The 15,905-nt window shown below is 39.5% G+C and overlaps 1 protein-coding gene across 4 annotated transcripts in view; it reads right to left on the bottom strand.

Moving 5' to 3' along the window:
• SESTD1 (SEC14 and spectrin domain containing 1) overlaps positions 1-14,656 on the bottom strand; it is a 54,644-nt gene extending 39,988 nt beyond the window's left edge. Inside the window, exons 1-4 of one of the 4 annotated variants that reach the window (XM_027678448.1) lie at positions 14,532-14,656; positions 11,368-11,427; positions 10,603-10,705; positions 2,341-2,420 (exon numbers count right to left, since the gene is read on the bottom strand). In XM_027678448.1, the coding sequence (XP_027534249.1) occupies positions 2,341-2,395 (55 nt within the window). In that variant the 5' untranslated portion in view covers positions 2,396-2,420; positions 10,603-10,705; positions 11,368-11,427; positions 14,532-14,656. Of the gene's footprint in view, positions 1-2,340; positions 2,421-8,123; positions 8,143-10,602; positions 10,706-11,367; positions 11,428-14,531 lie in introns of those variants that run through there. The other 3 variants (XM_027678445.1, XM_027678446.1, XM_027678447.1) reach the window with 3 other exon arrangements.
• Between the last annotated feature and the right edge of the window lie 1,249 nt (positions 14,657-15,905).

Below are 15,905 nucleotides of genomic sequence, written 5' to 3'. Positions count from 1 at the left end.
AGTAATTAAATCATGCTTTTGCTTCATAAAAGTTCTTGAATAATGGTAGAACTGAAGTTCTATCTAATCAGTAAGAACAACTTTTTACAGAACAGTAATAGCTGTGCAGAAATAAGACAAACCACATGAGCACAGTAATGCTTGCAAGATGCATACACATACATTGACATAATTTGATAAGAATTCTCCCCATCCATGAGATGCAGGCAAGATAAGGAACAAACACTGTTTACACAACATACGTTGGACACTTAACTGGGAGAGAATTTTTGTTGGAAAACAGCAACACACTTTTTAGTAACTGTATTTCTAAACAGAAGAATTAAAGAGTGGTGATGTGTGAGAAAGGACAAATGGACAGATGCTTTCTGCAGAAATTAAGAGGATGTCTCAGTTTAAAGCAACAATTATTTTATTATAGATTGTTCACCCTTCTCTGTTTCTGAATGGCAGAAAGCCTGAAAATTGGAGTGAAGAAGCAGAGAAAAGGAAGGAAAAATACTTGGATTTAAACAGCATTTGCTGAACTGACTAAACAAAACACAACTCAAACCCCCAAAAATATAATCTCTTGACATTTCACGAAAAGACCATAACAATTATCGAAATTATTAGTTCCTTACAAGTCATCTTGTGTAACAACTGACAGGTTTTCCCTCAGCTTGTAAATGTTGCTACACTGAAAATACTTTTAAGTTAAGGAAAAGAACTTAGAGCATCACAAAAAAACCCCAAAATAATTTTGCACCGAAGTGGTTGTTCAAGGTTTTTTGCTGAGTTAGTAGCTTGCCTCTTTTCCCCTGCTATTTGTAATGACCTACCAGCAAGAAACCTACACAGTCATGGATTCTAAATCTGAGGAGACACTGCTCCATTAGAAACCACTGTTTTGCTTCCAGAAAAAGGCAGGATCGATATTATTTGTACAATTTACCTCAAAAATGCCAAGAGATTTCAGCATATAAGCACTGCAGTATGCCTTCCTAAAATATTATTTTTCTGATGATATGTTTCTAATCATTAGTATGTTTTTACTATATGGAGTAAAACTCATTTAAAGAGACATGATGAACTGATTTCTCTGTCAAGTTCCTTTACTTAAACTGAGGAACACTAAAAAAAAACCTAGTGCATGAATCTTTACCATTCATTACATTAAAGCATCCATTAATACCAACCAATTCCAAAAAGGTCAAACCTACTTAGAAATATGTAGGTTCAGAAAGGTTCCTAAACATTTAAAATGCACTCAATAAATTACTTTCCACTAAGAATGTTTGTATTTCAAAACGGATCAGGCAGATTTAATTGCAAATTGAAAATGCACTCTAGGTAGTGAAAACTTCCCCTTGCAGTAGGGAAATGCTGAACAGCCACCATACTACACATCTGCTGTTCCTGTGGAAGACACTCCCCACTGTCCCAGGCTTTAATGTGAATTGAGTTTTAGGGGTTTCCTTATTTGTTTTTAAACAGGAATTGTTTGATTTGCAATTGCTGGGAACAGCAGGCAAATTCAAAGCAAAACATTCTATCAACAAAAAACAGGTTTCACTTCTCAAGTGACTGGAGCCGGCTAAACTAGACTAATTAAAAAAATAAACTAAAATAAACTAAACCAGAAGAACATTTAAGGCAACACTTCAATTTGTGAAGTTGACAAGTGTTCTGCAAGCTACCTACCAACACTAAATGAGACCATCAAACACCAAGAACAAACACAGCTATCTATGACAGCAGTAAAACCAGAGAATGTCATTCATCATTTCAAGTATTCCCTTCCTTTTTGTTATTGGTATGGGGAGAAGAAAGTTACCTTCAAACTATGATTCAAGAAGTTTTAATAAATACAAGGATAATTACAGTGCATAATTACTTTCCTGAATTAACTACTTGGCAATAATCAAACTGTTGCAATGCATGGTTAATTCTGCTTCCACATGTTTCTATGTTGGAGAAAAGACGGGTAAAAAGGAAGGAAAAATTTTCTAAAGAAAATCCCAAAAATATTCACTCTGTATTTCTAAAACCACATTAAAAAAAAAACAGAAAGCATTATTTTTGGATGTTTGCTAAATTATCACTCTTTTATATATGGACTGACTTCTTGTCAACAACTTTTTGGGTTGAGTTACAGGCTACAGCAAAACCAAGTCCTAAATGCCAACAGCAATAGCTTGGCTACTAGATTAAAAAGTTTCGGAGATTCTTTTGAATGTGACAAAGCACTAACCGACAATATATTTCCGTTAAATACATCCAGCAAATACAAATAACCAATTTAAATATACCATCCAAATTACGCAGGGAGGAACCAGCTGAGGAAAACTGAAATCGTACCTGAAAGAAAAGCCAATTTCTTCTTCAGAATGGGTAATATTACTGAAGCTTCCATTCTACTTCAGGTAATTTTCACAGCTCTGAAACACGAGAAGTTAAAGTTGTCAAGCATGGGAAATCAAATGCAGTGTTTCACTACAGTGAGCAGTGGACACAACACTTTTGTACTTTTCTGAAGGAAGCACAGAACATTGTAACCAAAATCCAAAGTATTGTAAAAACTTAAGAAAAAACATTATCATATGCCTTTATCCATGCAAATAATCAGTTAAACATTTCTTTCTCCTCACTGGGGGGGAACAAAGAATCCAATCACAGAAACCAATGCAGAATCTCAACCAAGGACACCAAGATAATTTATACAGAAGTCCCATTTCCCAGTCTTATTAAACTGCAATTCATTTACAAGTAGATCATCTGTTTGCTCATTCAGATGTAAAATAAGTGCAAATAAGACTGCACTTTTGCACAGTCTCTCTTATATTACCAAGAATATAATAATTCTCTAAATATGTTATGCTACATGTATGTCAGGACACTGTCATTATCTTGCCCTTAGCAGGTCTTCATTTGAAGAAAAACATCGAACAGTCTGAATAACCATGTTTAACCTATACCTGGAAATGCTTCTGCTCCTTCTGCCTCCTTCCTACCCTCATGCCATTTTTATTGCATTGTGAACAGCAATTTACTGTGATTAAGCTTCTGTGTTTCATTGACAAACCCATAGGATGCTTGAACTGCAACCTCCTCTTCCAGCCTACACAAAGTAGCAACTGGCATCTGCTTGTAACTTTGAGTTCATACTTGCACAAATCAATCCACTTAATTAAAAAACCTAATTCTGCACAAAAATACAATTCCAAGATATGCACCAGTATCCAGTCAAAATAAAAAACAGATCAAGTTGGTTTTTTTTCTTTCATTCCAGATGCAGGGCTTCAGACTGCAACCTAGAGTTCTCCATCTGGATACTTCAGCATTCATGCACACAAATAGAACGTTTTTTTCCTGGCATGGGAGAAGTTAACTGAATCAAAACTATAAATGATCTAGGAGAAAAAAAACCCAATAAACTCAGAGAAATCAAAATAGAGAGCCTGAGATAAAACAGAATAGTTATTCATTTTCATGTTAAAACAATGAGCTTCATTACAAACAAAAAAAAAGAATTATTATTATATTATTATAAAACAGAAAAAAAACATTTCAACAACTTTTTACTGTCTCTTCCTGTTCCAATGTGTAATGTGTCACAATATTCACGCCAAACTCTTACCTCAAAGTCTCCATATTTGTCATTTTTGCCAATTATATAAATTCACATTTGAAATGTTACAGAAGGAAACAAACAAATTTCGGTTCTTTCAGGAAACTGAGTCCCAAGACAGCCTGCACTTCAAACAATTACTCAGAAAAGCATCCTATTAAAGCTATCTTTATGCTTTGAACAAAAATTTGTATGTTATTTGTTGCATAAATCACAAAATTCAAGAATTACTCAGGCAATCATTTCTGTCTCTCAAACCACTCAGTGTAAGCTATTAAACTTTGGCAGGACTTCTTTTTTATTTTTATTTTTTTTAGATGTGGAAAGTGTACCTGAATGATTTTTCCCTCTCCTCCCCAAGTTATATTAAAAAATTATTACAAATGCCTCTTTATTATAATCAAGGAGTAAAGTTCAAACCTACACACACTTTATCTTCATACTTTCTCATATGAACAAAAGTTTGCATCAACTTACTGACTCTGGGGAGATGTTTCCTTGCGATTCTGAAAAGACCTATTTGTTTAATGTGAAAGCACTGCCTGGCTTTCTGCCACAGTAGTGGCACTGTCCATGGACCAAAATAGTTCTTTTATTCAGTATTTCCTGGAACCAAATGAAGCATTCTGTTCAGAGTGGAGGGAGGTGAGTCAGAGCAATTACAACAATTGCTGATCAGTCCAAACACCGGGCCTTTGTTCCAGAAACTCTTAAATTTTACAATTACCTCTCTTCTGTGAAAGCTCTGTTGGGATTCATCTAGAAGAAAACTCACCAGAGCAGGCTATAAGAACATACCAGAAAAAAAATCTTCATGTTTAAAAAACAAGTTGAGCATCCTTCTCCATTTAACACTCCAGAGAATCTCAGGATGAATTAAACAAAATGTCTTTTTTAAATGTTGGAAAGTGAAACAATTTCAAGACAGCTGGCATCTATTTTCCACTGGGAGCTATCAAAAGGTACACTGCTTAAAAGCAGATCCCAGTGTATTTAGACCTACAAATAATATGTAAAGACTTTGATTTGTTTGGAGGAAGACAAAATGACAGGCTCTTAAAACTGTCCATCAAGCTCTCAATTTAGCACGAGGAAAGAATGATTTGCTGCTCAAAGTTGTACCACTGTTTAGCTGAAAGAAACAGATTCAGTGTCTATTCATTAATAAAAAACCCATTTGGACTCATTACATAGAAAAAAGCTACAGAAGAAAAACAAGCACTGAAGAAAACAGATTTCACTTGAGGAAAGTGAAATTCTTCAGAAGTTGCATTTTATCACTTCCAAAGTCATAACTTTTATATCCTGGAATTTTACAGATACAAAACAAATTAAAGAGGTTAAATTCGTTTGCTGAATTTCAGCAACTGCCCACCTGCAGCCTACTTTGCCAATTAAAATGCCAAATGCCAAACTATAAACCTTGTAGTTCTTTCATTTAACGTGTTTCCTGCATACACACTGAAGAACCTCACTGGACTTGTTTAGAACTACCTAACCTTTCTGTTTTTTTAATCAGTATAGTAATGCCAGTCCCCAACAATGCATTCATTCTTTTGAGAATTTCCACAGAAAGGTGGCAACACTAAATTCACATAATATTTGTATTTCAAACCTAAATATCTGAAAGATGTTCCAATGAAATAGAAAACTCTTCCAATCCCCTTGACAAGTAGAAACTAATACTACTTACAGAGAAAATTCTCTTAAATATTTAGACGAAAAATGTATATATTAAGGAGGGGATGGGAGGTTGGGAAGACAGTAAACAAATAGTTTAAAAAATTACAGAACAGGTAAAAAGACAAACGATATTTCAGGCTGCACTCCAATGTGAAATCAAATTGTAACTTGGTAGGCTGCATCCTCTGCCATTTCTAGGTTCTGGAAAGACCGTAAAGTGCATTGTTTTACTCCATGAAGTCTAAAATTTCAGAAGTTCATTAAAAAAAAAATCCACAAAATTCACACACAATAAGAACTATGAGTAACTTATCATAAAAGAGCAGAATTTCTGATGAATGAACAATATCATCTGCATTTTGTGCTACCCATCCTTAATGTCATTTCATTAAAAAAGAATAAGAACCAATGTCCAGACTCTGTTTAAAACCATTCTAAAAGTCTATTAAAGACAGAGGGCAGAGGGACAAGTTGACAGACTCCCACTGACTGGACGGCTGGAAGTAAGATGTCAGACAAAAGCTGCCCAGCAAGTAACAGGTGTTTTCTTTCTAAGCAGCCCAGTGGAAACCACTTATCAAAAATGATCAAAACAAATTCAGGCTTAATGAGAATTAATATTAACATGTTTATTCATATTCATTAGACCTGAAACATTTAATACTCTCAGTACATGGTGCAAGGTCTTTAAATGGGTTAGACTGTTCATGAGCATCTGTTACAAGTTTCAGAGAACGAGTACTTTCTTCATTCCCTTATCATGTATCACACAAAACTGTGTAGCTGGTCTGCTAACCACAGGACTAAAAGTAAGAAAAAAAATCTGGTTTCTATTCGCTGTTCTGCTATGAAATATACATGTGGCTTTCAGCAAGTCATTTATCCTTTTTAGTCTCCATTCAGTCCCTCCATCTAATTCTCTTTTTACAAGAGTATTGTGATGTTTAATTCATTAATGTTTTTGAAGACTTGAGAGATTAGAAGGAGCTCCACAAATCTGCCTATAAATAACCAAGCAGCAGATGGGCAGCTACATTCAAAACTGTAGCAGCTTGCAAGTCCAGGCACAAACAATAGCACAAATAACAATAGACATTCTGAAGTACAAGGGAAAAAAAAGCCTCAAATCATACAGGATGAAAATACTTTTTCTTTTAAAATCAACTTCTGAATTGCAGATCTTCAGAATTAACAACTTCACTCTCTGAAGCCATCATGCAGGCTTTTTCAGGTGCTAACTTCAACCCACAAAGCCCTACTCCACTCTTTCCCTGGATCAGCTTAAAACAAGTTCATCTGTCCCACACAGAAATAAAACCCATGTGTGAAAGACAGAGAAAGCTGAATATTACAATTACTTCTGTAGATTATTATTTCACCTTCCTTTAAAATTACATTAAAGGATGTCATCTCTCCCATAGTTAAGCTGCACTAAGAGAAAATACAAACAAAGGTGTCTCCAGGGCTGATGTCCCAGAGTAACTTATGAAACACAAACCTCCCCCAAAAAATAGGAAAAGGCTGTAAATATTCATTAGTTAATGCTGTCTTCAATTAAAAAGCACATGAAACTGAGCTACTCAGCTGGACAGTTTCAAAATAATAATAAAACATGACAGATGAATATCAGCTTATGTACTCAAATGCAGTGTTTGACTTTTACTCTAACATATTATGAACAGCAGTAATAAATATTTAACATTAGAGCCCTTTAAGACCTCAGGAGAAAAGGTAACTCCAGATATTTAGGGAAGATCAAATTAAACTTTTTGCCTTTTCAACCACTTTTGTATTTTTTTTTTTTTTTACTATCTGTGAAAACTATCCATAAAAAAAGCATACTGGAGTTTTATGTCTGATTTTGAAGTTGTACACAATTAAAATATTCCTGATCTTCTATAACCTGCTAATTCACACTAAAGTATTAAGAAAATAAAAACCATAGACTCAGTAGATTTCATGAGTATGTAAGCTAGTTTAAAGCAAAATGCAACCACACAATGTCATTTCCATTACACATACACAGTTAGTGTAACTCAGTAACTTGCTATGGCAGTTGAATGGACAGATTGAAAATGTGCTCTGATTTGGGTTAAAGCTGGGGTTAACAGTGTGCTAGGCCATGATCCAAAAGCACATTGGCACGGCCATGCCAAATTTAAGCTTGGAAAAATTCCAATTCTTCTGCCCCATTTTCACCTGAAGGTTCAAGTCTTACCTTAAAATAGGCTTTATCTTTTAACTGTAATTAACAATAGAATTTGAAAGAGCTGTCTGTTAACTACTTCCTCTATTTAACCCATCTTTCCTATTTGTTTCCCACCCTTTTTTCAACTCCTCAACATTCTGTGAAAAGTGAAATAAAAAGATGAGCAACAAAAAAGTGATGAACGATATAATGAATAGCAAACCAGCAAATGGAGAACAGGTGAGTAAGAGGTTATGCCATCCGAGAAGAAAAAGACATCCTGCACCTGAGTTTTAACTTTGATCTCAGTCAACTATTCATTTCACAGAATGGCAGAGCTCTTCCTTAGACTTCAAGCAAAAGCCAGAGGGAAAGAAAAGAAGAGAAGGAAGAGTACCAAGCACAGAAAAAAATATAACTATGGATGTACAATAACATCTGCATGTACAGCTGTGAAACACAATACCAACACCTCAGTCTTTCCATACAACAAGGTCAACCACAGGATACTGTGCAGCAATTAGCACACTTCAAAGAACAGCATTCCTTGGATTCACAGGCCATGTTCACAGAGAGCAGGCTTGCTCCAACCCAAAGAAATACATGCAGACGTTCATAATGATGCTACAACAGGTGACATACAAAATGATAGCTTGCTAAAGTTTTCTACCCTTTCCAGCCTCAGTCCAAGCCAAACGCACATGGTCTATGTTAAGTTACAGCAGCTTTCAGGCTTCTTTAATCCAGAATAGTAGAGAAAATAAGTCACAGGTTTTGGATGCATCTCCATATTCCCTTTTCTGTCATATTTACAGTGAGAGACACCATATTTACCCTCCTGCAGAACCCTACCGCTTGCCCTTGTAGGGTGTTACACAGGCAACAGAAGACCAATCTACCCTCCCTCCCTTGCAACAAGCAGTGGAACCAGCAGAAGCTGCAGTCATCTGGTATAGTCCCAACTCATTTAACACTATCAAGTTACCACAGAATACACAAAATGATGAAATTTGAGAGGCTGCTTCTTCCACCACTTTCTACATAGCAACAGGTCAATTGAAATGCTGTGTTCAAAGCATGGGTGAGACATTTGTTCTTCTTTGTCACACTTGCCTAAGACCTATTAAAAAAAAAATCTTATGCTTACCTCTTAAAATTTTACTTAGTCAAAAGTCATGTGGAAATAATACAGAAATCAAACAGATTGCAAATTAACCCACAGAAATAGTTTTTGAGTCATAGGTTGCGGAGAAGAAAAATAAGCAACAAATAGTAAAATCCAACTATATACTCCTCTTCTAGTTCCCTCTATTCAAACAAACAAACAAACAAACAAACGCACCAAAACAAACAAATAAGTCTTAAATGCTTGCAAAAATGAATATCTTATCACCAGTTCTTTAAGAAACTGTCCAAAACCAGTTTGTGATGAGAGATCAGAGAGCTCTTCTGCCTTCAGTACTTCATAAAAAGAACTAAGGCAGCAGGAGGAATGAGACTGGACAGTCCAGGCCATAAGCAGCCAAGTCAAAAGACGAAGTCAAAGAAAAACAGCTGTACTGATGAGTACAACTGCTGGCAGTCTGGAGCAAATGAAAACACACTTTCCTCTGGGGTGCAAGATTAGAACTTCTTGTTCCTTTTATAACACTTATATAAGAAAACAATCTACAGCTTCATAACAATACACGTATTCGGCATTGGCTACAAGTGCATATGGCTCAGGGCCATGGGAGTCACATCTCAGCTCAGCATAGTGACACTCAATTGAACAGAAGCAAAAAGAAATGCTGCTTTAAACTGAAAGCCATCTTGAGTGGCAGGAGTATGAAAGGATAAGGTATTTTTGGATAAGAAAAGTAAGGTGTAGACAAAAGTGTAGCAGACACAAAAGCAGTCCTCCTCTAGGTGGAGAAAACTGACACAAAATAAGAAGAAAACAAACAACGGACTAATAAAAAGACTATTTATAAATCTCTAAAACTTTGGGTTTGATACATGACCAAACTATTTCCAGCTCAAGAGTAAGATTTTGTGTGGACCTTGAAACATCCTGAGCAATTTCCTCTGCATCAAAAAATCAAATATATCACAGTTGTGTGTTGCCTCCTCCTCAATGCACAAGGTAGACACAATGAGGATAATAATAAAAACTCCTTCATAAGGAATAAATAAATAACTTGAGAATTTTGTTAATGTTAACCAAACATGAAAGTACAAGAGATTGAAATATATCAGATCTGGTACATAAATATCTTGTTCATATTTTTAAGTTTCTAAATGTTTCAGAAATACATTAATTCACTAATTTGCTTTTTACAAAGCAAAAATCATTATCTGAGCTGTCCTTAAACTAGTGTGTGCAAGAGAAATAAATCTTGCCTTCACTTTGACGGATGTCTTCAGTTTTTTTACTCAGGATAAAAATTCTGAACATTTCAACTGCAAATCACAAATTGGCCACAGCAACCACCTGCAGTAACCACAGCACCTCTCCCTCTCTCCTACCCCCTCAAAATAAAACATGTAGTATTCCACTACCAAAAAATAAACAAATAAATGGTCACATGCTTCAGAGAACGTAAAAATCAAGCTTTCTAAACTGCTACCTGCAGCATCCTGCACAGATGCAACACTTACACACTTTTCAGTTATACTATTTTCTAGGGTCAAATTAGAATGCAAAATGAAAGAATTAGCAAACAGAATGCCAGCAGAAAGAAAACAGACAAGCTCCATTGCGGGTATACTGATTAGAAAGAAAGGATAACTTTTACCAACACCAATAAGTAGACAACCCTTGGCAACTTTCATCTATGCATTATGTGTCCATCCTGATCCTTTCCCTCAAGAATGGGATTTTCTCAAGTTTGGCCACAGATATCATTTAGTGAACAAAACATTAAGTTAATATCAAATTCATTTGTCTTAGTCTTTCAATACAATTTTTCTTGGCCTTACTTGGTCTGGTCAACACTTATCCTTCATGATACCTCTCTAAGAGCACATCTCAAATACAACTCTGCCAACATGATAGGTGTTTATCTTGGCTCTAAATTCTCATGTGCCTACTACATCTACCTCCCCTGAATCATTGATTCTGCAAAGCCCTAAGTCATACCTTCATCTCCTCTTAACTATTGTAATTTCCTTCTTAATGGGTTCTTTATGTCTCAGCATTCCAAACTTCAGCTTGTCCAAAATGCAGCAGTTCATCTTCTCACCTGGAAACAGGAAAACAACACTCCAGATTGATTTTAACTTGCTTCCTTGTTTAGAGTCTGCTGTAATGTTATCCTCACTTCAAAAATCTCTCACTCTTAGTCTAAAGAGTAAAAAGCTTTTCCAATGCATTTTTGTATTTGCTCAATGAACGTGCTCAAGTCTCTCATTTATCTTCCAACACAAGCTTATCAACACTATCAGAGCAGCAACAATTACCTCCACGCTTTTAAAACTTCTTTCCTTCCTCTTACCCACAACCACAGAACCCTCTTAAAATTAGAATTCACTTATTTCCAGTCTTATGCTTAAGCATCCTCTAATATATTTACAGACACTCCTCTCTTTGTGAGACACCAACACCGCACAAGACACAGTAACACAGGCTGCACTGAGGGCTGCACAAACTATGTAACATAACTCCAGCTTTGGTTATGTTATAGCGCCTTTTATAGATTTTTTTAAAAGTCACAAAATGAAAACAAAGTAAAGCAAGTAACTTAATGAAGGCATAAGATAAAACCTAAATAAGTTTTTACAAAACCAACTGCAAAAATATTGTTCTATGTAGTCTATTCACCAGTGTCAAAGCTTCATAAGGACCAAATACAAAGAAATGAAAATTGTAGAGATCTCATTTTTGGAAGAGATTTATCTTACTTACCATTGGTACTGGAATGCAATGTCTGTTAGGGTTACAAGTTTGAGTTCCAGATCCCAGATTCTGCAAATTCAAATGAAAAAGTATTTGACCATATTTTTAGATTTTAATATTCAATCTAAGACTTTATTTCCTTGGAGGCTGAAACAAGGGTTTCTTACAGAGCTACATGATAGGGGAGTCAACATTTCTATTATATATTCATAAATACTTGTACACTAGGCATTTGAGTTTAGTGGGACAGCAGGAATCCAATACTTCCTACCAAAACATATGGTAGACATCAACATTGTTTACAATTAGCAGGCAATGCTCCTGAGGCAGCACCGGAAGCAGCGGGAAAGTAACAAGAACCAGAATCCTTGCAGTCTGCTTTCAATCAGAGGTAACCTATACAGAGTTTTAGGCTAAATTGAAAATCCAACAATGCTAGTGGGTTTTCTTGTGAAGAGGAAGAAGGTATTCCTACAAAGTTACTCACTGCTATAAAATTTAAAAAGGCAAATTATAACTTGAATAAAAAAATTTAAATAGTCCCTATTTATATTAGAAGATGCAGAATTAACATATAAGTATCAAACATTAAACCTCAGCAAATGCTTTAAGACTTGTATGAAACTTTGATCAAATTCCACCCACCAAATGAAATCCACCAACACCACCCAAGAAGTCAAAATTAGCCTATGCTGTATAACAGGTGAAGCCAAGATGACAAACACACTTCACTGGTTTTACAGTAACAGCAGTCATTACAGTAATTTAACTACCAGTAAGTTTTAAATTTTAAAAAAAATGGAAGTTTTCTAGTCAGCCTCAAAAAGACGGAGAGAAGGTAAAAGGACACACCTATGGATCAGGAACAAAAATATCAATAGCAAGTGCTCAAGACAGCTTGAGTACAGACACAGTGGAAATTCTGCAACATTATTTCTAGGGTAGGCTCTGCTTATTTTATCAGAAGCTACCTATTGAAGGTGTTCTGTATTTCCCCACCCAACCATAGTAACTGGAGAATAAAGGTGTTCCTCTTTATGTTCTATTCCTAAGGACTCTTGACAGCTATGTAGCAATGTATTAAAGTTCTTCCAGAAGTTTCTCCAGTTCCCCTTCCTACTACCACTCTCACGCAGCAGACAACCAAAACTGAGCTGAACTTCACGTGGCTCCTTTATTCTGTTGACAGAAAATAACAAAACTATGTACGCTTTTCCTGTTTACGCAAACTTTACCAAGAAATAGGAATCCACAGCCCATTTAGAATTATAGCCTACAACTCCAGCAGACATCACACCACTTTTTCTTACAAGAAATTTAAAAATACATCTATTTCTATTTCTTAACACGTATTTCTAGGAAAACTGACGTTACAGATCAACTAAATTGCAAATAAAATATCATCTACTAGCATACTACATTAGGAAAAACAGTTGGCTGAGATGATTTTACAGGATTCTTCAAGCAGCAATCTATGACATAAAGAATTGTGCAAAATCCTAAAATCCATCAGTAAAAACCACACTGTAATTCCTCCTAGTTTTGACAGGAGGTTTTCACACAACCACAGAATTATTAGAGTTGGAAGGGACCTCTGGTGATCATCTAGTTCAAACTCCCTGCCCAGGCTGGGTCACCTACAGCAGGTTACACAGGAAGGTGTCCAGGTGGATTTTGAAAATCTCCAGAGAAGGAGACACCACAATATCCCTTGGCAGCCTGTTCCAGTGCTCTGCCTTGTTGCTTTCTTCCTGATAGAGCAAAGCACAATCAGCACCTCACCAGCAAGCAGCAGGCCTCTCTAACCAAGCTTTGATTCTGTTCTGTGGTTCACCTTCCCCCTTTTCTCCGTCTTAAGTTTCTCCTTGGTACAGACAATAGCATTAGGACTATAAAAGCTCACATTCAGAAAAAGGAGAACTCCTATTAGCACAGAAATTAATCACCATCAGTAATCCTATCATGTAATAACAGTATTCATTATTTACTATACACTGAATCTTAGCAGGCGATGTCACACAATGGAGAAAAAGGGGGGAAACCCACAGTATTTCTTCATCACAGGGAATTTTAATGTGTAAACAAAGTCAAGATCTAATTGTTAGGACAATGCAGACATTGCAATACTAAAAATGGAGAGGATGTTGGTCCCCATTTCCTTTGGAATGAAGAAAGATGAGAGAACAACGGAAAAAGGCATCTATTAATACATATCTACATAAGCCTTACCAATTTTGCTCATTAAAAAACTTACAAACCAAAAAATAAAGAGCCACTCTCCACTAATTGTCTCTACTCTTGCTTCCATACACTCGCTCAAATTCTTTAAGAAAAAGGGTGCTTTAGAGCATTGCCTTCCTACAATTGCCTGGCTAAGAAGCTCTGCTCGGGAGTAGCAAGGGACACTACAATTACGGGGGGAAAAGGCAAAACTGATAGACAATAGACCTGTCAAAAATCAAAGCAAGGGTTACCACGGCTCTGAGCAACCACGGCTTCAGCAGTGAATCAGCTTCCCGACCAGGCAGCGCTTCCAGAAACCCTGGAGCGCTCGCAGCCGCGGCGGTGACACGGTCGTGACTCGTTCCCCCCCAGCCCGCCACCGGACTGACCAGTGGCCACGCACCGGGAAAATCCCCACTGCAGCCAAGCGGATCTGCGAGCGGAGAGCCGGCTCCCGCCCCCGTCTCCCTCCGGTGTGCTCCCTGTGCCCGGAGCCCTCTCCTTCCCTCTCGAGCCTGCCGTGACACCCGCGGCGGGGCCCGGCGGGAGGGGCCGCCGCCCTCTCGCGCCCGCACAAAGGCAAAAGCTCCGCCGGCGGCGGCGGCCCCTCGGGAGCCCCCCTGGGGAGCCCCCCCGCCACGTATGTAGCGGCGGCACGAACAATACCCAAACCTGTTGCGCGGGTTCCCTGGGCCGCACCGACCTCCCGTGCCCCCGGCACGGGAGCAGCCGGCGGGACCCGCCGACGGACAGCGGGCGGGGCGGGGCGGGGGGGCTGTCTTGCCGCACGGCCTGGCCACGGCCGCCCCCGGGCGGGCCGGAGCAAAGCGGAGCGCCCCGCGGCGCCACCGCCGCCGCCCGGAAACAAAGCGCGGCCAGGCCGCAGGGCCTGCGTTGCCCTGCGCGGGGCTGCGGCGAGGGCAGAGCCCCTTCCCGACACGGGTACTCACCCGGTGCGGCGCTGCGGGTGCCCGGGCTGGAAGGACGCGGGGCGGAGCCTGGACCCGCCCGCTCTACTCGGGCTGCGGTGGCTGCCCTCGGCCACTTCGCACCGCCTCACCCGCCCGGCGGCAGCCCCTGGGGACGGGGGCGGCTTCGACCCCTCCTCCGTCGGCAAGGAGACGGCGAGCGCCGGGCGCTGGCGGGCCCGCCCCCGCTCCCCTGCCCTCGGCCCAGCGCCGCCCCCGCCCCGGGCGCGGAGCCGCGGTACCGCCTGCCCGCCCCTCGCGGAGCCGGCCCGGAGCCCCGCCCCGCCGGCACACAATGCGCCCGTGCCGGCGCTGCGCCCCGCAGGCCGCGGCACCGCCCGGCCCGCGCCCCTCGCCGACGGAGGGGCCGCGGTCAGTACTCGGCGTAGGACAAGCGGGAGTCAGCCCGATGCGGAGTTTTTAGCGCTGACAGCCCTGCTAGGATAAGAGTACTCCTGCTTTGCTCTTTGGAGGTACATCCATGTGCGTGCTGAAAGCGAGTCCAGGGGCTCACAGGTGAACGCTAGCTGCTGATAGTGCCTCAGGCAGGGGTCGACTACCCGCGGGGCCACCAGTGTTTCAGCAGTCATGGAATCGCAGAATATCCAGAGTTGGAAGGGCCCCAAAAGGATCATCGAGTCCAGCTGAGCACTGACATGTATTTTGTTTCCCCTCCGATGGCCACTAATAATCCATTGTCTGTCCCAGCTCCTGGACAAGGACTCTAAAACTCTGTCATGCTAAGACTAAAATAATACAAGTAAAAATGCAGAAAGAAATTCTGTGAAGAAAGTTGGCCAGGACACTTGTCTTGCATTCAGCCTAACTGCCCTAGGACAGGTTGCTGTCAGTCTTAACTCTCCTGCTGAACACATCATTTTTAAGCTACATAATGGATCTTTTAAAAGTTGGCTTCTGCAAACTCTGTTTTAACCGTAATTTTGCTCTTGTTATTTCCAGAGCAAAGGAATATAATTTACTGAATCTCGTTCCAGATATGAAAACTGTCTCACAGAGGCTGCAACTGCTTTGTTTCTTCCCTCAAAATGGAGTTTGCAGAAATGCCTCTGTTTGCCACCTTTCCTGGTGGCTGCCCAGTCAACATCTGCTGCAGCCATCGCCCTCAGCGTCACCATCGAGGCATGCCTGTGGTACTGACCTCATCCCTGGCCTCTGCTGACTCAGAAAGCTGTCCCTCTCTCAGCAACACCACCCATTGGACATGTAAGAGGTAAAGAATCGTTATCAAAATTTCCAGATGAGGCTTATCAGCCTGCTGATGAAACATATCTTCTCTGTTGGGTCTTTCTTTCGTGGAAGAATACTTAAAACAGCAGCAGCAAAAAAAGAGAAAAA

This window comes from Neopelma chrysocephalum, unplaced genomic scaffold (assembly GCF_003984885.1).
Source record: "Neopelma chrysocephalum unplaced genomic scaffold, ASM398488v2 Primary Assembly neopelma1_44, whole genome shotgun sequence".
Lineage (NCBI taxonomy): Eukaryota > Metazoa > Chordata > Aves > Passeriformes > Pipridae > Neopelma > Neopelma chrysocephalum.
Note: the sequence above shows the minus strand (reverse complement) of the source record. Positions and strands in the feature narration are given on the sequence as shown.